Source organism: Citrus clementina, unplaced genomic scaffold, assembly GCF_000493195.1.
Source record: "Citrus clementina cultivar Clemenules unplaced genomic scaffold, Citrus_clementina_v1.0 scaffold_3, whole genome shotgun sequence".
Taxonomy (NCBI): domain Eukaryota; kingdom Viridiplantae; phylum Streptophyta; class Magnoliopsida; order Sapindales; family Rutaceae; genus Citrus; species Citrus x clementina.
In genome coordinates this window covers 42,658,630-42,678,542 of record NW_006262339.1, presented here as the reverse complement: position 1 = coordinate 42,678,542, position 19,913 = coordinate 42,658,630, and the positions used below count along the sequence as shown (strand labels likewise).

Genomic DNA, 19,913 nt, shown 5'->3' with positions numbered 1-19,913 from the left:
GTTCAAATGAAAATCAAAGAATAAAGTCTTGCAAGTCATTATATATCCAGGCATTGCAGTGGATGTACTTTTCCATATTAACTGCTTCATCTCCGACTAAACAGCCTCTCTTAATTTGTTATACATAGCAAAATGCAGAATCACAAATTTCAACAAGAGAAGAAGCAGATAGTAGATGCCTGTTAACTGAAGAAACACCGTTCAAAAGATGGTGTCTATGAAGTAGCTGATACAATAAACATATCCCTCAGGCGTTTGAAGTAGACCAACAATTCATTATGATCAGGAAGATTCTCTTTGATCACTGGAACTTCCTTAAAGTTCTCAACCCAGGCCTGTAATCGAGGGAAGCTATCTGGGTCCAGTAGCTTAACTCCGACTGCTTCTTCCATAGCTCCAACCCACCCAGCTATCCATCCAAAAGCTATATCAGTCAAAGCGATCTCGTCACCTCCGAAGAACTTCTTCTTCCCAAGTCCTTTCTCATCCAAGATCTTCAAAATTTCTTTCGCTTCTCTTATAGCCTTCTCTTGCTCTTCCCCAACAGCATGAAAGAATGCAAAAAACGTTGGAGTCTACAACATCGCGCAGAGAATTACATATGACTGAGAAACGTTTAAATTTCTTGTTAAAGGAAATAAACATAAAGATTATAAATAAGAATACCTTGTCTTCACCGAATTTTGTCCAGAACCGAGCCTCAGCTCTCCCAGAGGGATCATCTGGAAGCAGGCGATTCTGAGGCCAGACCTCTTCTATGTACTCAAGAATAACCATTGATTCTGCAACTGGCCTTCCACCATGAACAAGCACTGGAACTTGTTTGTGGACTGGGTTAAGCTGGAGAAGCAACTCACTCTTGTTGTGAATATTCACTTCCACATACTCGTATTCCAATCCTTTGAGTTTTAGAGCCCATATAACTCTGTAGCAAAATGAACTCGGCCAAGTTCCCAGTAGCTTCACTTCTTCCGTGCTGAGGATATTATGATTTCTTTGATCTTCTCCAGCCCAGTAACTTCAATCTGTGTATGATTGAACGCCTTCCTGTTTGCTTGAGCTCTCCGCTTTCTTGATTGAAGAAAGATGTTCCTTTTCGAGATCATTTGACTTGTATCATATCCATCAATATAAAATGATCTTTAGTCTTCAAGAAATGTTTTGATTTTTGACTAGATAATTAAAAGATGGGCGGCTGGTTTAATGCTTTGTGAGGAAGAATAATGTTATTAGAAGTGAATAAGACTTGTTCAGACTAAACTGATTTTTGTGTAAATTATGTTCTTAAAACTCCGTTTTTCAAATCACACACAAAACAATCTTTGTTCTTTATTAGCAAAAAGTGACATACTGACTAATCTTTATTCTTTATTAGCAAAAGTGACATACTGAGTATCTCCTTATAATACAAGCACAATAAACTAAGAAATGATCAAACAGCAACAGACTATCCAACACACTAATTACAATTATAAATACAGATCAATGATGACAGCGTTTTTAAGCCATTTTTTGGGCAATAAACATGTCCCTTTTCTGCTTGTAGTAAGCAAACATCTCATCACAATCAGGAAGATGCTCTTTAATCACAGGGTGACTCCTGAAACTCCCAATCCAAGCATGTAAACGAGGGAAGCTATCGGCGTCAAGAACTTTGACACCAACTACTTCTTCCACGACTCCAAAAGATTTAGCTATCCATCCAAAGACGAGATCTGCCATCCCAATTTCATTGCCCCCAAAAAATTTCTTGTCTCCGAGGCCTTGTTCTTCAATGATTTTCAATTTCTCCTTTGCTTCTTTTATCGCCTTCTCATGCTCCTCTCCAACACCAATATAGAATGCTACAAACGTAGGAGCCAGGTTTTCATCACTGAACTTAGGTAGCGTTTACTTTTTGGATTGGATTGGAAATCCTAAGGAGTGGGAATCCTAGGATTGGGAGTGTGGAGTGAGAGTGAGAGTGAGAGTATGTTGTTTACTTACACTGGAATGGAAGTATGGAATAGAGATCAAAATCCAATTTATGTGTTTACTTTATTTTGGATTGGGAGTAAATAGTTTTAAATTACAATTTTATCCTTATTTAAAGAATTATAGTTTTTAATTACAAAACTAATAAAAAATATATTTAATGAATAATATTTATTTTATTATATTTGTAAATTTATTATAATTATTAATATTCTTAATTATGAACAATAAATTATTAATTTTAATATAAAATGAAACCTTATTTTATTTAATATAATTATATTAAATTTATTATTATATAAAATAATAATATTATATTATTTAGTACAAAATTAATATTTTCTTAGAATAAACTATTTATTATTATTAATATTAAATAAATATAGTACTATTATTTTTAAAATAAATATAATAATATTATATTTATTAATTCTCTATTAATATAATAATATTATTTTAAAATAATTTTAACTTATAATCAATGCAAATTATTATTTAGTTAAATATAATATTATTATTCAAATAAATATAATAATATTATTCAAATAAACATAATATTATTTATTTTATTTTATTAATTATAAAATATTAAATTAAAAAAAATAAAAGGGTAAAAAAGAGAGAGGTGGGAGTGGATTCCCACTCCCACCTCCCCCAATGGGAGTCCCACTCCCACTCCCCACTCCAAAAATGAGTGGGGCCCACGGAGTGGAATTCCCACTCCTTTCTTATTTTAAGGAAGTAAACGGGAGGAATCCACACTCCTCACTCTCACTCCAGCAAGTAAACACAGCATTAATCCAGAATCGCGCCACGGCTCTATCATAAGGGTCTTTGGGGAGCAAAGGATGCCGAGGCCATGCCTCCTCTATGTACTCAAGAATAACAGTGGACTCAACGATTGGTTTCTCATCATGAACAAGCACAGGGACTTTTTGATGAACTGGGTTGTACTTCAAAAGCATGTCACTCTTGTTCGACAAGTTTTCTTCTTCATATTCGTACTTGATGCCTTTAAGTTGCAGAGTCCATATGACTCTGTAAACATAGGGACTTGGCCAGGCTCCTATTAGCTTAACTTGTTCCATTTGTTGTTGTATTTCTCTTATGACTCTCGAGTCTCAACCCTGCAATTCATTTATTTATATGATGATCGATCGCGAATCTGACGCGGTTTTTAGATAACAGGGGGAAAAGTACTACCAAGCATAGTTGACTTTTCTTAAGTCCATTTTGACTTGTCACGATTCACGAACGAAGACAAAAGTACATATGCATATATATTTTAAGTTTTTTTTTCTTTTTTCTTTTTTTCCATTTAATACAAACTGGCCATTCAAGCCATTCCTACTTCCTAGAGTGCAACCGACAAGCACCTACCCGTAAATGAAACGATTAGCAAATCACTCATCGGTTTGAGTCATAATTGATAAGCATCTGCTCGCTCCATTTTTTAGGATTGTTTTAGCAATTTAACTTCACCTTTGACAAAATCTTTTTTCTTCCTTTTACATATCCATCTTTATTTTATTTATTGGGCAGCGACATTTTTACTTTTATGTCAAAGCTATTTAAAAGAAATCAATTTCTTTTAGAAATAAAATATTTATAGGATAAGAAAATAATGCGAACAAAGTTATAAGAAATAAGATTAATTTTAAAAAATTTGACAAAAATAAGATGAATGATAAAGGTGGAAGAACAAGAAAAGCTCTTTTACATTTATTATTATTATTATTATTATTATTATTATTATTATTATATATATATATATATATATATATATATATAATCATTATCAGGTGCAGACATCTGTAATTTTTTTTAATACAAACGTACTTTTAAACTGTGTGATTTAAAAAAATTAATTATTCAATGAATTATAAAAATCGTGTCCCACAATTTTAAAAATATATCCGCGTAAAAAAATTAAGGGCACTAAATAATGACTACTGTATATTCTTCTATTGTCGTACAAGAAATTTCCAAAAATTTTCCAACGCGCGTTTATGGATTAAGCAATGAGCCAGATCCGGCCCAGGAATATAAAACCTCTCCGGGCCTGATAAATTCTCGATGAGAGTTGGGCTTGCAAGTGACAGGCAAGAAGCAGCCAACCAGCGTGGCAATATAACGATCACAACCGTCACAGGGGAAGAACACCATGCGACTGTAAATTTCAAACCCACAAATTTCTTCCAAATTTTCCTTCAGAAGCATGGCTTCTGTTTTACATTTTTCTTACATCCTCGGACCTGTTGGCTCTGGTCGCGGCTACTGTAACTGCCACTACCACGCTTCCAGATTTTGCCGCCAAATTTTGAACAAGTATAGAAGTAGAACAACTCCCGGTCCCTCCATCAGTTTACCGTTACATTCTACGTGGACGGCAAAGCGATCGCCATTGTCTTCTAATATCACCTGTTCAGCTACCGATAGGTCTGATCCTGAAATTAGGTACTATCTCCTCCTTTTGACTTGACTTTTACTCTCTTCATATTGTAAATAATGTAGATTTTGCGAACGAATGAATTTATTAAGAGCTATAATTTTGTTAGTTTATTTTTTTGATGCTTCGAATTGAAAACTTAATTCTCTGTTGTCAAAACGTGGCCTTGGGTTTGTGATCTTAGTCAAACCATTTAAGGAAAAATGACAATTTTTTGGGGAAGGTCAAGAACTCATTTTTGTGAAGCCCTGCATAAACTGCTGGTGTGGGGCCTGTATGCCATACCCAATGTGGATGGAAGTTTGTTGATATGAATTGAGAAACCCATGGCTACATCTTGTTTTCTAAGGAGTTGAAATGAGACTCCGCTGATTTGAGTTGTAAGGAATTGGTATAGCTAGATGCATCTGGGTGGGTTTAGTGAGGTACTGTCTTAAACTGATCGTTCTTAACTTGGTTTCTGCCAGTGTGATAGAGAGCTGCACCTGTGATCCCATGATTCTACTTGTCTGCTTTTACAAATTAGTTTTTGAGAATGAGTACAATAGTGATTAAAATAGCGACATTGCTTGCTATCAAAAGCTTGTCATCTGGCCATGAATATACCCAAACAAATTGAAGATGGCTTCACCTTCCTAAACTTTGTGTTTGCTTAGCTGTAACATGCTAGGTCATTAAGGACAGAATTAGCATCCTCTTTAACTCAATCATTCATTCCAACAGTCGAGCACTGGTTTTATTTACTGAGTCTATGCTTGATTATTTGTTGCTATGATAAGGCCTTTGAGAACTCTGGCATTATATGATCCCGACACAAACCAAATTCTACATCCATGGAAGGATTATGCCACTAAGATGAGCTTTGCTGGATGTTTAATCTTCAATCTGCTTCTAACTGACTTATCAATTTCATGTATTAACAAGTTCAAATGATGTATTTAGACTGCAAGAATAATTGTTAAGGTGATATATATTGTGGAAATCTGGTGTTAACAGCAATAGCAAGTACAACAGCTTGGATGTGACAATGTTCAATTGATATTTATTTCTTATTTGTGGCAAACTCTATCTCATTGACTTACATACAATCCATGTTCATGTATATGAAATGATAGGGTCATATATTCACTGGCAATTAGTAATACAATTTTACTTGCAAACTTTAGTTGCAATTCATGCACTTTCTTTTTCATAAAAATGCATCTAAAACATATAATATAGTTGATTTCATATTTACTTGCTTCTCTGACATGGTTTCTTTTTATCCAGCTCTTGTGCTATCAGGGTCTGTTTAACAAGTGAGGATTCCTTGTAACCATAACTTTATTTGTTCTTCAGTTCTGCAGCCAGGATAAGGAATGAAGTTCTGTCTCCCTTTCGGTCTGTTCGGATGTTTTTTTATCTTGCTTTCGTTGCTAGTGGTTCTTTGGGAGGATTAATAGCCATCACACAGTTAATTGGCGCATTAGCAAATCCTGCAAGAGCAGCTGATGTCCCTGAAATTTTGAAGGGTCTCAGCATAGATGTTGCAGCAGTTTCCCTTTTTGCATTTCTTTATTCCAGGGAGAACAAAGCTAAGAATGCACAGCTGGCTAGGCTCTCAAGAGAGGAAAGTCTTTCAAATCTCAAGCTTCGTGTGGATGAAAAGAAAATTATCTCTGTCAACAATTTAAGAGGGATTGCCCGTTTGGTAATCTGCTCTGGCCCTGCATCCTATATAATGGAGTCTTTCAAACGCAGTGAGCCCTTCACTGAGAGCCTTTTGGAGCGAGGAGTGCTTGTTGTTTCTTTCACTACAGATGGCAACATTCCTAGTTTTGAGTTTGAAGAAAGTGAGGAGATGAAAGAGTTTACCAGAAAAAGGAAGAGACTCTGGCAGTTGACTCCTGTTTATGTTTCTGAGTGGTCAAAGTAAGAGGCTATGTCAGAAAAACAACTTACTCTCTCTGTCACTCTGTCTCTCTCTTTCTCTCTTTAATCTTCTATTTGTTTAAGCAGGTGGTTAGATGAACAAAAGAGAACAGCCGGTATCTCCCCTGAGTCTCCTGTGTAAGTGTTCTTCGATATCAAACATCATCTCTTGAACTGAGGATCCTTTTTTAACTAAGCATACACACCCACCTTTTATGATCCCGGCCCATGCATATAAAAATTTGGCATTCAAAAATGTTAAATCTTTGCAGTTCTCTGAACAGGCAATCACATTAAGTTTCTTAATATATCTGGTAGAATTGCTGTGAATCTTATCTTTGTTAATTCCGCAGGTATTTATCGCTACGACTGGATGGTCGTGTCCGTGGTAGTGGAGTTGGCTACCCTCCTTGGAATGCTTTTGTTGCACAATTACCACCAGTCAAAGGAATATGGTCAGGTCTTCTTGATGGCATGGACGGAAGAGTTCTCTAAAGAAATATTTTAATTTTCTTATTTTTTGTTGAAGGTTAGTTTTGCCTTCGCTTATTCCGTTCTCATATCTCTCCCCCGTTGTTCATTTTCTAACTTAATTCCTTGTAAAATTCAGATCCTGTTGGCAATTTTAGTATATTGCCATCTACTTCTTCGTTTACCATGCTGCTAATGATTCTTTAGATCAACCTTCAGGTCCCATGTGCTAAGATTTGCATCATTCAGTTGCTAATGGTAAAGTTAGTATGACATTCATTCTCTTCATGACACATACCATTGTGCTAGGAAAGATATAAACATGATTTAGGCATGGAGAAATGAATTATTAGGGCATTATTACCATTGTGCTAGAAAAGATATAAACGTGATTTAGGCATGGAGAAACGAATTATTAGGGCATTATTATCTATTGTGGAGATTGAGAAAAAACATGATTACAGGCTCATCTAATGTGGAGGTTGATTCGTTTGATTCTAGGATTCATTGGCTTGAGAATATTTAAGAAAATATCTATAGTTAAAATCAAAGTTGGTGTTTTGAATCATTTTTAATGTTGCTGAATCTCATTATGATCAAGTATTTCTTAAATGATGAGGACTTTTACCTGTTGTAAAAACTCTGATTGGTTCCTCAAATTCACCTTAGCTAACAAATTTCGAAAATAAAGAGGTAGCCTCAATGTTTTGAATAACCAGTTCCTAATCGTAGCCCGTATGGTATAAGTTGTGAACATATTTTCGTTGGATAAGCATAAACATGATGGCGAAGTAGACAGAAGAAGAATTCACTTGGAGAATAGAATACACATTCCTGGCACACAAAGGCTTAATCTAGAGCGGGGAATAATATGCAAATCAAAATTACATAACTCATTTAACTTCTTCGATCTCATCCAATGCATAGTTGTTCGTCGATACATTTGCATAGTTAACCTTGTTGAATCGAACCACAACTGGGTACCGACTCTTGGGATCCTACAAGATTTTAAACAGAATGTTTTAGAAACTCATTTAAAATGATTGAACGTTACATAAACGAGAAAAATAGAGAACAATCTGACCTGGTCAACAGCAACCACAGATCCAATGCCATTGTACCAGTAGGACTCCCTCCTGAGAATCTTAACCTGATGAGTCAAAAGCAGAAAATCTTGATTAGAATGGTGGATCAAGAAACACTCCTGTCTATGTCCAAATATTAACTCAAATTGCAACCTTTCAAACCTTTTTGTAAGAAAAGGAGCAACCTTTCACACCTTATTTTTACCTTGGATCAAGTTAAAATTCAAACAAACCATGTTGCATCCTGAGGTTTAAGAGTTTTAACGTGCCTTGTGTTTGTCTATTTCTACTAGATGATCACTACTATATGATTGTAGCTTTCTGGTGGACTATATCTGATTCTCAGATTCTTTACACTGTAAAAAGTAAATTCCCAGAGCTAAAGACAATTAATCCTCGGTTTTACAGTATTTGATGGAAGTAAATAAAAGAACTAAGCAAGAACCACAGATGCTTCTATTTCAACGTGTTTCTACAAAATCTCTTTCAAATTAACTCTATTTAAACGAACCTCTCAAGGTGATCACATGTCATCTCTATTAAGTAAGTTTTAGCATCATGACATATAAGCTATTATTATCACATAGCTATGTTTACTAATCAATTATCTATCTGAAGCCAAAGCAACACATATGGAATTTCCAGCAGATTAAGTTTGCAGAGGTGATAACTTACCTTGGCGCCTCTCTTGGGTCCAATCGGAGGTGGCTTGGGCTTGGGAGCTGCTTCACCTTCAGCTGGGGCAGCGGTGGTGGCAGCAGCCGGCGGGGCAGCAGCCTCCTCAGAAGCCCTTACAACAAGCCTGAAACTGTTGGAGCTGTTGTTCTTTGGAGGGAAAAACAGCATGTTGCTCTTGGAACCTGAGTTTACATTGGTGGCAACATTGGGTGTCAGCGAAAACCCAGAAGCAGCTGATGCCATGTTGCAGCTAGCCATTGCTTTTTCTTTCTTTCTTTCGCTGTTTCTGTTTAACTGGGGAGAGAGTTGCAGAAAATAAAATGTGCAAAAGGACAGTGCCTAAGATTGAGAGGCTTGGAATTAACTAAAAGTTTTTTGTGTTTTGGGAGGGAGAATTATCTCATCTTTGAAAGTGGTATCAATCTTTTCCTCCATTAAGGTGCTGCCACCTATGCCCCATATCTCTTTGTTTGGATAATGTGATTACAACTTACAAGTCATCATTTTATAGCTAAGAAAATAGTAACTCCGGAAAGTGCCAAAGTGGGCTCAATCAGCAGCTGATCTTCCAGAGATATTTTGGCGAGTGGAGCTATTGGCACCCCTACATTATTCTTTCAAAACCCTACTTTAAATAAAATTATAATTAAAAATAATTAAAAATTAAACACATATAGATTTTTTTTTCAGTAAATTACTTAATTCATAATAATCCTTTTCCAAAAAAAAATAAAAATCTATATGTTACTTCCTATTTAACTAAATAAATTATACAAATTTAGAATAATCTATTGTTCTCTTTTAATTTCTTATTGATTAAATATTTTATACTTAAAATTACTTTGAAATTATAATTTAAAATATGTGTTATTTCAGCCAATAATTAACATTAAAAAACTTACCACCTATATAACTTTTTCATTTGTGTGTAGATTAATAATAAAATTAAAAATAATTAAAAAATAACACAATAATACTTTGAGTTTTAACAATAAAATAAATCAAATGAAAATTGAGAACTTAAAAAAAAAGGGCATTTTCAAAAATAAAATAAATATGACTAAAAAGAGAATTTTATGAGGAGATAAGAGTGGTGCCAATAGTCCAACTCTATTTTGGCAGTTACATATTTGTGGTTAAAATGGGGGGGGGGGGGGGTGTCAATTGAGCGTAAGAATAAAATATATTAAAAATAAGTGATTTTTTTTTGTTTTGTTTTGGGAAAAAAGAAAGTGATAATTGTCAAAGTTGTTTAAACATGAAAATTGAAAAGTTCAGGACTGCCCCGAAGTCCCGAACCTTGAACCCATTACAAAATGGGCCAGAAAAAAGCCCTATTTCCGTATTGGGCTTGTATGTTTGGGTCCAGTCCCTCAATATGATCACCCTCCATTTCGCGCCTAAGCTTCTTCATTCTCGTTCGCTCTTCTCAATCTCATTCGATGGAAGGGGAGAGGAAAAAAAAAAAAAAAAACACGAAGTTCAAGTGAAATCGAGTAACAAACCGAGCAGTGAAGCAATGAATAAGAAAAGAAGAATTTTCCAAGCTAATCCTAAAGATCCATCACCGATTCGAACCACATTTCCTACTGAATTTCGGAGCTCCGAGAGCGAATCCAACGCTGCAAAAGGTCTATCCTCTAATTTCTCACACTTGGAATTCGTATTTTCGAATCTTATTAGCCTCTAATTTCGCAGATACTTCCATAAATTATTTCGCGTAATTTTTAATTGTTAATAGAAGATCGTCTTTGTTTGATTCATGCAGTTGATGAACCTAAAACTTCTGAGTATGCATTTTTTAAGAAATTGAAGACAAACGCAGGCCGCAGATTCAATTCTCATCCTCTGCAGAAGGAGGAAATTCAACCAAATAAGTTCAAATCAAGTGAATTTCTTAGAGGTTGTTCATTTTACGACTTTGGCTGCTTCTTCATTTTCAAATTTACCTTTCTGGAAATTATATTTATGTAGGGCGGAGTAGCCCTATTAGGAATAGCTCCAAGGACTTCAGATTGCCTATTGAAGATGGCGTAGGTGTTAACCTTAGCTTACTCCACACACCAAGTGGTAGCACATTAACAACCTTAAATTGACTTGTTGAGTTTGTTTGTACTGCAGTTCTGCTCCTTTGTTTACTTGGACGTTTTCCTTAAAAAATGCGTTATTGTATTTATTTCATAATAACATGCCAAATTTACCAGGCATTATATTGCATGTATCTTCCTAATGAACAAATGAAAATGTGACCTCACTTAGTACCTTTTGCTTTTCATATTTCAGTCATAATTTTCAATCGGCAAGTGATTGTGTCAAATGTACATTTCTTAGATACCGTGTAATGCAATGTCTCCTTACGGTGTGATTGTTTGCCCCCTGATTTTTTATCGTTGGACATATGTGTATATGTTGTGTCATACACAATTTGCATTCTTACTCACTAAAACATTTCAATCATCTGTGTATTTTCTCCAATTTCAAATGCAGCGTGTTGTGCTATTTTTCCCCATCTGAAAGTGCAGAAAAAGAAGTCTAATCTTTTAATGCAAGTAACTGTGAGTTGTCTTTTCTGTTAGTAGGTGTAGATTTGAAGAGAGCTTCAACCTCCTTTCAGGATATGTCCAACTTGGGGAAAGGTATGGAGGGAAGCAAAACTCTGAGACCTGGAGGTTTGTTTTTGTTACAGAACCCTGGCTGTTCTCTATTTTGCCAATATTGGAAGCCAGGTAGATGGAAGAAAAAGTATAGAAACAGAAACAGATTATTACTGTTATTTGTTATTTTTGTTGTAGCTTTCTGAATTTTTGTTAGATCTTTCCATTATATCTGGTCAACCAAGTTGCTTCATCTGATCTGATTTAGTTTATTGGATTTATGTTTTAATTCCATAAAAATACTGTTATAACGGTAAAACAAGTCTAACTTGATTGAATGTTAACTCTCCTATTAGGTCAAAATGAGAATGTTGAACCATTGTATAGTGAAACATGGTTGAATGATGACAACTGTCCACCAAATCAGAATAAACATGATGATCTCTTTTCCAGAAAGAGACAGAAACTACATCAGTGGGTTGCAGATATCTCATATCCTGAAATTGAAGAACTCTGTTCAAAGGGGTAGAATACATCATAATAGATAAGTTGTTTCTTCTACTTTGTGCATCATGTCATGGATAATGGATTTGATGGAAATTTCTCAGGTACGATTTTGTTTCTGTGCTCCTTAGTCGGCTGTTTCCTGTGAGCAATGAAGAAAATGTAGGCTCTTTTTCCCTTATTTTTTCTCTTTTGTTTTCTTGAAAAGACTAAGAGTTCTTTCTTTAACTTTGATAACTAAGCAGAGGTAATTACTCTGGCAGAGGTTCCAGATCTCAAAGTCAGAGCGAGTTGAGAGCGTTAACAAATCCAATTTACTTTCTTTACCTAAGTCAAATAATCAATTAAAGGAACTTCATCGTACATCCACAAAAAACTTTCTGGAGGCTGAATGCGTCCCATACCTGGAAAATGGTTCTTCAGCTTGTTGGTTAGACAGCTTAAGAAAGGGAACTTCATCAAATTCTGGCTCCTTGACCTATCATGCTGACAACGTCTTTCTTGATTGCGATCTAAGGGAACCTTGCTGGGAATTAAGAGGGAAGAATAAAATCTCTTGGATTGACAGTGATTCTGCTTTTAGTTTTCCTTTAAAAAATTATGGTTATTTCCGTTCAGTTCATATCAGAGAGCTGGATGATTTCCAGGACCCAGGTAGTTCTTTGCTTAGAACAGAGCAGCATCCCCTGCTGCTAGAGTTGGATTCTGAGAATTTGACAAATGAGAGAACTTCTCTCGTTTCTAAAGCAGAGTTGATCATGTATCCCCCCACTGTAACTGCTTTTGCTGATGATCATGGTCAGAGTCTGCATGAGTTTGGACAACTTGGTGACAGTGAGTTGTGTGTGCCGTCTTTCATTTGCGAGCACTCTCCAAACTTTCATTCCTTACCACCCTCACACTCAACCATCTATTGCAAAGATGATGGTATTGTGGACAATGAAGATATAGCAGCAGATTTGAACAACCATCCTTTAACATTATCTTCATTCTCCCATATGCCAAGATATGCGGGTCTGACTGAAGGTTGCCATAACCTTACTGCAAGTGGGGGTAGCAGGACCTTCCTTTCTCCTGGAAATGACCGTTGGTTTATGAGGGAAGTTTCCTGCAAGCAGCATTATGATCCAGGCACAGAAGATAGCCTTTCATCTGAACTTAGTCTTGATTTTAGGAAAAAATGCTTAGCGATAGGCAATTCCTCAAATAAGTATTATTCATTCACTCATCCTGCTCTTCAATTTCCTCAAAACGAAGGCATATTTTCATATTTTCATGCTGAAAATGAGGATGAATATCGCATGGATTGGTTGAGCTGTGGAGGAATCCTCAATCATCATGGCCAAGATATGGTTAACATTGATGACTGGTCATCATTTTACTTCCAGATATCTCTGGACAAGGAAAAGTCGTGCCCTTTGCTGCCTTATAAAATGAGCTGGGATGCATCTGAAGGAGAATTGTGTCATGAAGATAGCGACGTTGAATACCTTTGACGCTCCCTTGCCTTTCCTCTTCTTGTAATTTTGGTAGTTCTCAGGTTAATGATGATAAATTTGGAATTATTGTGGTCATTGTTACGGCCTCTGATATGATGCCTTTAATGACACCATTGTGATTGTTTCATAATTTTTAGATACCAATAGAGATCACACTGATTCTTTTCTTCTGTAATGAAAGAACAATTAATACACAACAAAGCAGTTTGAAGATTGTGAATCTACCGTTTTTTTTTTTCTTGATTCACTGCGGATGGCAAAAATCCCACAGGGACGGGTACCCTTGGGGATTTTCCCCATTCGGGAAGGGTATGGAGATAATTTCATACCCAATTTCTTATTTGGGGAAGAGACAGAGAAATTTTTTTACCCAATTTCTTATTCGGGGAGGGGACAGAGGGATGAGGTAGAATCCCCATCCCCTACCCATTTCCCCATTTTAATTTTAATTTTTATTTTTATTTTTTAAAATTACTAATAAATAAATTATAAAATTTGAATTATAAAATTATAAAAATTGGTAAAAATAACAAATATTAAAAATTTATATTATTAAACTTTTAGACCTAATTAACTAATTAAAGTCCTAAATTTTTATTTAGGACATTAAAAAGACCGGATAGATTCTATTAGCCCAAAAAATTTGTTTTAATTTTAATATTCATTAAATATTTTAAACTTAAATCTATTTTTTATTTATTTTTAGATGTTATAATTGTCCACAGTGAATCACAATTTTAATATCTAATCTAATATTTGCTCTTGATTTGCTCCGACTTAACTATTGTGTTGTAAAGAGAATAATCCACATTTATAAAGTGCCCACGCCACCATTGAAAAAGTTAATTTTGAATCTAAATTCGATTTTATTTGTAACAATTTTATATTAGACTATTAATTTGTTCATGATAGTTTGTAAAAGAAGTTTGTATCCATTGCATGATGTGTTACTTACTAATTTAATGTATGTGACTTTTGTAATGGATATTAATGTAAGATATTTTTCGAACTTTACTTTTATTTGAATTTTTTATTTTAATATGATTAACTCAAATCGAAAACAAAAAAATATATTAGTTATTCAGGGATTCCCTATTATTATTCGGGGAGGGGATAAAGATTCTCTTAAGTAATTCTGACGGGGATGAGGAGGGGACGGTGCCATACGCAAAATATTGAGAATGAGTACGGGAATATTGGTCCCCTTCCCTTCCCTCCCCTCCCCATTGCCATCCCTACTTCTTGGCCATTATGCCATTATGATCAATTATGGCTACAAATCTTCACACATTTCTTTTTCAGCAAGAGGTGGGGAAACATATTTTATAATTGGGCACTCGCAGTGTTTACACCATCCGTTGATTTTTTTTCCTTTATTATTATTATTTTTTTGGGTCACATGTAGCTCTCAATCAATCATGTAAATTTAAAAGATGCGTGAGAAGATTCAATAACTGAATCCAAACCAATGAAGGGATATAGTGTACATAGCAGGACCTGCAAATTTTTTCTTTGCAGAAGATATGGTCGTAGATTTTTTTTAAAAGGCTGGGTTTTTTATTAGCTTCTCGGGCCATTTGATTGAAGGCCAACCGGCAACGGGCTTTGAAATTTTTGTTCGAACAGCTATGTTTTAGAGTTGGACTATTGGACAATTCTCCTTCAGATGCTTTTTTATATGTATGCACCATTAGGTCCACTGAAAATTTGACAGGGTATAACTTAGTTTTGATAATTATCTTCTTAACATTTTAAGCAATTAAATTATAACTTTTACTTCCAAAAAAGATAGCAAATGATATTGAAGTAATTTTATAATAAGGGATCTCTTATTTTTATTAAAATAAGAGATCAAATTAAAAGATAAGAAAAATACATTTACTATTATAGTGTATTTTGTTTCTTAATTTATTTAGAATTCGTATTTTCTATCTTTTAATTTAATTTTCATTCTATTTAAAAATGAGTGATCCGTTATAGAAGACATCAATGATACTCGTCCCCAATTGAATTGCATTACGCATTATCCAAGTTACTAAAAAACACAAATTTTTATTTTTTTAAATTATGAATGGCACTCGCAACAGAAATTCCTTAACAAATCTTGTTAATTTCAAAACAAAATTAATGAACCAAACTAGAATAGAAAATTAAATGAACGGGACACGTGCTCGAGCTCCACTCGCGAGCTTAAAAGTTAACCCGACCCACCATCGCTGCCACTACTACATGCAAAAACGGTGGTCCTCGCCGCGTCTCTGCCGTACACTAAAGCCTCCATTCAGTTTTTCACATTTCCTAACGAATCTTTTTTTTTGACGGCCACCAATCCGTCGGCGCTTTTACAATTTTACCCTTTAATTCGTTAATGATGTGACCGTTGTTTTATTTCACGTGCATGTGATCTGCTCGCCGGCTCCTGTAAAACGCATTTACGCTTTATTCGGATTGTTACGTTCCTCAAATTACGACGACGCACCTTTTTGACTTTCGTTACTCATTGACTGATAATGATGATGATGGTCCGCGAGAACGTGCTCTGTTACGTGTTATTTGAGGCATTAAAAATAAAGTCTAATACGTTGTTATCAATTTAATATTTTAAGTATCATTAAATAAATAATAAAATAAGGTATTAAAATCCCTTAATCCTATTGCATTACCCGACTCTGCTGCAGCCAAGTGGAGAACAAAAAATATTTAACGGCAAATAGGACTCGTAAGCTCTTTTCGGTTTATGATTTGATACCGATTTGACTCCACTGGCCTTTTTCGCAACTTTTGATAATTCTCCATTGTGTCTCTTTCTAATGATTACAAATTTTTGCCTTAAAATAAACAAATTTTGTTGCTACTTTCTTCCTAATATCGCTCGAGTGCTTAACGAACAAACAAAAAACAAAAAAAAAATCATTAATCAACAAAAATTACGTCATCCGATTCACCTCCACGTTCGGCATTGCGAATTTAATTAATTAAGAAGTAACGGTGCGGAAAAGGAAACGCGAGGCACAAGTCGACGTCGTTTTCAACGGCATGTGCTCTCTTAATGGCCGCTTTTCAGGGATATATAAGATTTGTTCTCGGCTGAACTGCGTGGCCCATCAAGATTTTTTTAGCTGGATTAAGCGAAGTGACAAAAGTTTACAGCCTATCAACTATTCAACTCTCCAAAAAAAGTTAAAAAAAGTTAAAAAAAAAAAAAAAAACTTCACAGACTATGATCGATCACCCTAGGCTCTAGCCCCTAGCTCAAACGTTTATTTCGCTAAGGCCTGAGGACTGCCTAAAAGTCAAAATAAGCATAAATAATTGCAGAGATAGAGTTGTAGACCATTTCGCCCCATGGCCTCCTGGGGTTTCTGTCCGTATAATCTTCTTTTCAAGAGTATATATATATATATATTTTATTTAAATTTAGTGTAAATATAGTCCAAAATAAAGTTTGTACAGCAAACGCGATAAATTGATTATTTATAAAAAAAAAAAAAAAAGGCTCTCATAAAGGAAGCTTAGTGATGGTTGTCACTGCTGATAATTTTGTGGGTGCGAATAAACTGAATCCAGATTGATGGAGTCTGTAAATATGGGTAACAACATTTTGTTTTCTAAGGTCCCGGTGGTTGGCAGTAGGCCCTCTGTATCCGCATTTGTGCCAGAAATATCCTGGCTAAAGTTATATTGTCATTCTCAAATAAATATTTGAAAATCAGAATCTCATTTTCCAACGAACAATTCCTTGATAATTAATAAATTTAGTTGTCACAGCATGTAATATTATAGTTGTTGTTGATCGCGTCAATTTATTGAAGGCGCGACAATTCCATTATCAGTCACATTTTTATTATAGTTGTAGATGGATGGTATGTAGAGGAGTCAGATACACTGATGCCTTTTTCTTTTTTGTTTTCCTCTTTGAAACGCTAATCAATTTCTAGTTAAGATAGCAAATCTCAGTCCTAAAAGTAGTAGTATCAAAGTAAGGTTTTATTTAGGATTATTGAGGTGTTGTACTTGTGAAAAAAATATATATATATCTATAAAATAAAAGTTAATAATAATATGTAATAAATATAAATTTTAAATAATAATTTTGATAAAATTATTAAAATTATAATAAATTTTTCATCGTATAAGTAAAAAATCATATAAATATATCTTTTAAACTAAAACAGTTAATATTTATTAAATATTTTAATATTATAATTTTTAAATTACAACTACTCAATCTTCTCGAAGCGGCAAGCGGCGCACCGTAAGTGTGATCACCTCCTCCCAAAGTAGTAAGTATAAGCAAAAACAAGGCAGGATGATGGGGTTGTTGTTTTGATTCATACTGACAACAACATTTCACCGTAAAACCCGCGTTAGTTGAGTGTCCACACGCTGCAGACAATGACGAAACTTTGGGTCCTTTCATTTGGTGGTGCAACCAAAACCAAAAACGTACCCCCCATTCCTAATTACCGAATATTCAATCATTATATAGACAAACCCTAACTTAAAAAAATGTTCCCTCATTTACGTAAATTATGTTACTAGTCAATTTGGACCATTGCTCTTTGTCGTTTCATTAAACATCCCTTTTACTACTTCGGCCTTGGTCGGAGTGGTGGGCTGCTGCCCTCATTGTCTGCAGCGTGTGGAGTATGGAAATTTGCATGACGGGGTTGCTGTTGGTGTTTGATAGTAGACCTTAGTTAGAATAAGTATATGGTTACATTTTCTAATTAGGGTTGGTGTATGAGGAGGAAAGATTTATAAATATAAAGTCTCGAGAAGTTTTCATTTCGTGCATAAATGTGATATTATTTTTTATTTTTAAAAAAAAAAAGAGAAAAGAATGAAGGAATGATAATTCTCAGTCAAATTTTAATAATGGAACTAAAATACTGATGATAAGCTTTGGGTCATAATTTTGGTTAATAGAATATATAGCACGCAATTAATAGCATATTAAACTTCATCCAATTCAAACCGTTGCATGTTATATAATGGTCTCGTGATATTTGGGTGATTTTATTTGAATTCAAAAGTAGGGAATGTAAAATCATTTATGTTTTCGAAATGCAAAACAAATTTTGGCTGTAGGGACCTGACAATAATGATTAAGTTTTTTTTTTAATTATACGAGATTATTATAACTTTCATTAATATTCAAGGGATGTTTACTTTACTTACATTTAATAAGGGAAAAAATTACATCCACTCAATACGTTACAATTAATGAAGAAAGAGTTTGACTATATCAGAGTTGCTTTAAGATATAACACTCTTTCATAACTATGCGATTAAAATTATAATAAATTTTTTATTATTTATCATTTTATGTGTAGTTAAAATTCGAACTCTACAGCAAATCTGATAGGCATAAGCACAAAGAAATTACTCTCACAGTACACCTAGGGTTAGAAAAGCAGTCCTCACCATCGAAGTAATGATTAAGATCTCCAAATCATACCATGATTCCATCAATAACGAACACATATTTGGATTAACTGAGTGAATCATTACATATTCAAAAACTCATCAAGTTCTTGGTCTCTTTTCCTTTAAATGCCCACATTTAATCCGAGTCCAAATCATTGCACGACTGTTGAGGTGACTTAACATGTGACCCACCAAATGAGAGACGGGCGGAGGCTGGAATTGCCTTTGGAGCTCTTCAATACCTTTTGAAATGTACATTCTTGAAGAAAAGAAATTAGCACCTCTTATTTATGATATAAATTTATTGCATGTCTAAATTGATCATGTTTATTTTTTCCCCCCAAATCTCAAGAGCATTAATTTGGCACTAATTTAATTTGTTCAATAATTTGAAAAGATTGAATCTCTTTCTTTAATGGAGGACATGACATGAATAAATTTAGATAATTTTTTGTTTACTTTTTATATAGATTTTTTTTGGGTTATAAATTAGCAATTTGACAAAAATGAATTAAATCCTCCCATGATATCAACTCACCAAAACTTTCAAAGATCATTGATCATAGATTATGGACAAGGACAAATCTTAACCACCCTATTTTTGGAACATAAAATCTTTTTCGAGATATAACATAGTTTCTTTAAAAGAGGTACAAAATTTTGGCTCTTTCAAATTACAATCATATGGTATTATATTTTTGCAATATAATATTAAATTATAATATATTATAATATGATTATACTATAGTTTAATAATTAATATATAGAAATAAATTATTTTTAAATATTTATTATTTAATAATAGTATATTATTAAATTATTTATATATTATAAAAATAAATCTATAAAATATTTATGTAATACTTAACTTAAAAGATTAATAATAAAATCATAAAATATTAGTAAACTTAATTAATATTTATTTAACTTTTCAAAAAAGTAATATTAAGTTAAAAAAACATTAACGGTTTAATAAAAACCTCATAATTTTACATTAATAGGCATTAATTATTTTGTCTTACTCCACGCCATTTGTCTCAAATATCCAAAACCAAATTCACGAAAAGTTTATTCAGTTTTATCCTCAAAAATAAATAATAATAGAGAAAAGTTTTACCTTAAAAAAAAATCATGAAAAGTTGAGCCACGAAACAAATGATACAGAGTAAAGGGACACCAAATGATAATCTTGTAAATAATCATTATAACTCCTCGAAATATTTTTTTACACTGGTTAAATAAAAAAAAAATTAATATCCGAATTTCTTTCTGTCTCAATTATTATTAATTGATTTATCTGATCCTCTCCCCACTCCCT

General features: G+C 33.9%; 5 protein-coding genes across 9 annotated transcripts; 2 read left to right on the top strand and 3 right to left on the bottom strand.

Moving 5' to 3' along the window:
* Positions 1–88: 88 nt before the first annotated feature.
* On the bottom strand, positions 89–1,387 carry LOC18045825 (probable glutathione S-transferase). Its single transcript, XM_024187549.1, has 3 exons — positions 1,356–1,387; positions 667–1,018; positions 89–575 (listed from the first exon to the last, which is right to left on the bottom strand). Exons 1-3 carry the CDS (start codon positions 1,385–1,387, stop codon positions 216–218), a joined length of 744 nt encoding a protein of 247 aa, XP_024043317.1. The 3' UTR covers positions 89–215.
* Positions 1,388–1,429: 42 nt separating this feature from the next.
* On the bottom strand, positions 1,430–3,073 carry LOC112100231 (probable glutathione S-transferase). The gene is made up of 2 exons (XM_024189003.1): positions 2,769–3,073; positions 1,430–1,878 (listed from the first exon to the last, which is right to left on the bottom strand). The coding sequence occupies exons 1-2, from the start codon at positions 3,060–3,062 to the stop codon at positions 1,501–1,503; spliced, it is 672 nt and encodes a 223-aa protein (XP_024044771.1). The 5' UTR covers positions 3,063–3,073; the 3' UTR covers positions 1,430–1,500.
* A 1,010-nt stretch (positions 3,074–4,083) lies between these two features.
* LOC18045824 (protein LOW PSII ACCUMULATION 1, chloroplastic) lies at positions 4,084–7,218 on the top strand. Its single transcript, XM_006443624.2, has 4 exons — positions 4,084–4,431; positions 5,762–6,334; positions 6,422–6,472; positions 6,688–7,218. Exons 1-4 carry the CDS (start codon positions 4,193–4,195, stop codon positions 6,827–6,829), a joined length of 1,005 nt encoding a protein of 334 aa, XP_006443687.1. The 5' UTR covers positions 4,084–4,192; the 3' UTR covers positions 6,830–7,218.
* Positions 7,219–7,434: 216 nt separating this feature from the next.
* Positions 7,435–9,020, bottom strand: LOC18049269 (photosystem I reaction center subunit IV A, chloroplastic). The gene is made up of 3 exons (XM_006443623.2): positions 8,566–9,020; positions 7,890–7,955; positions 7,435–7,803 (listed from the first exon to the last, which is right to left on the bottom strand). The coding sequence occupies exons 1-3, from the start codon at positions 8,824–8,826 to the stop codon at positions 7,699–7,701; spliced, it is 432 nt and encodes a 143-aa protein (XP_006443686.1). The 5' UTR covers positions 8,827–9,020; the 3' UTR covers positions 7,435–7,698.
* Positions 9,021–9,999: 979 nt separating this feature from the next.
* Positions 10,000–13,361, top strand: LOC18049268. Of its 5 annotated transcripts, none has more exons than XM_024189483.1 (6): positions 10,000–10,199; positions 10,337–10,471; positions 11,148–11,294; positions 11,519–11,687; positions 11,771–11,828; positions 11,930–13,361. In XM_024189483.1, the coding sequence occupies exons 1-6, from the start codon at positions 10,088–10,090 to the stop codon at positions 13,160–13,162; spliced, it is 1,854 nt and encodes a 617-aa protein (XP_024045251.1). In that variant the 5' UTR covers positions 10,000–10,087; the 3' UTR covers positions 13,163–13,361. The 5 variants fall into 5 exon arrangements, with proteins under 5 accessions (XP_024045251.1, XP_024045253.1, XP_024045252.1 ...); XM_024189485.1 differs by having other exon boundaries at positions 11,145–11,237; XM_024189484.1 differs by having other exon boundaries at positions 11,145–11,294; positions 11,939–13,361.
* The last annotated feature ends 6,552 nt before the right edge of the window (positions 13,362–19,913 follow it).

Coding starts and splice junctions, on each gene's coding strand:
- LOC18045825 (XM_024187549.1), bottom strand. CDS start 1,387: ATGTCACTTTTGCTAATAAAGAATAAAGATTA. Junction 1,019..1,355: donor CTAATAAAGAATAAAGATTA/GTCAGTATGTCA, acceptor CACAGATTGAAG/TTACTGGGCTGGAGAAGATC. Junction 576..666: donor CAAAATTCGGTGAAGACAAG/GTATTCTTATTT, acceptor GCGATGTTGTAG/ACTCCAACGTTTTTTGCATT.
- LOC112100231 (XM_024189003.1), bottom strand. CDS start 3,062: ATGGAACAAGTTAAGCTAATAGGAGCCTGGCCAAGTCCCTATGTTTAC. Junction 1,879..2,768: donor TGGCGCGATTCTGGATTAAT/GCTGTGTTTACT, acceptor ACGCTACCTAAG/TTCAGTGATGAAAACCTGGC.
- LOC18045824 (XM_006443624.2), top strand. CDS start 4,193: ATGGCTTCTGTTTTACATTTTTCTTACATCCTCGGACCTGTTGGCTCT. Junction 6,335..6,421: donor TATGTTTCTGAGTGGTCAAA/GTAAGAGGCTAT, acceptor TTGTTTAAGCAG/GTGGTTAGATGAACAAAAGA. Junction 6,473..6,687: donor ATCTCCCCTGAGTCTCCTGT/GTAAGTGTTCTT, acceptor TTAATTCCGCAG/GTATTTATCGCTACGACTGG.
- LOC18049269 (XM_006443623.2), bottom strand. CDS start 8,826: ATGGCTAGCTGCAACATGGCATCAGCTGCTTCTGGGTTTTCGCTGACA. Junction 7,956..8,565: donor GACCCAAGAGAGGCGCCAAG/GTAAGTTATCAC, acceptor TTGACTCATCAG/GTTAAGATTCTCAGGAGGGA. Junction 7,804..7,889: donor CTGTGGTTGCTGTTGACCAG/GTCAGATTGTTC, acceptor AAAATCTTGTAG/GATCCCAAGAGTCGGTACCC.
- LOC18049268 (XM_024189482.1), top strand. CDS start 10,088: ATGAATAAGAAAAGAAGAATTTTCCAAGCTAATCCTAAAGATCCATCA. Junction 11,295..11,518: donor TTGCCAATATTGGAAGCCAG/GTAGATGGAAGA, acceptor CTCTCCTATTAG/GTCAAAATGAGAATGTTGAA. Junction 11,829..11,929: donor CTGTGAGCAATGAAGAAAAT/GTAGGCTCTTTT, acceptor TTACTCTGGCAG/AGGTTCCAGATCTCAAAGTC.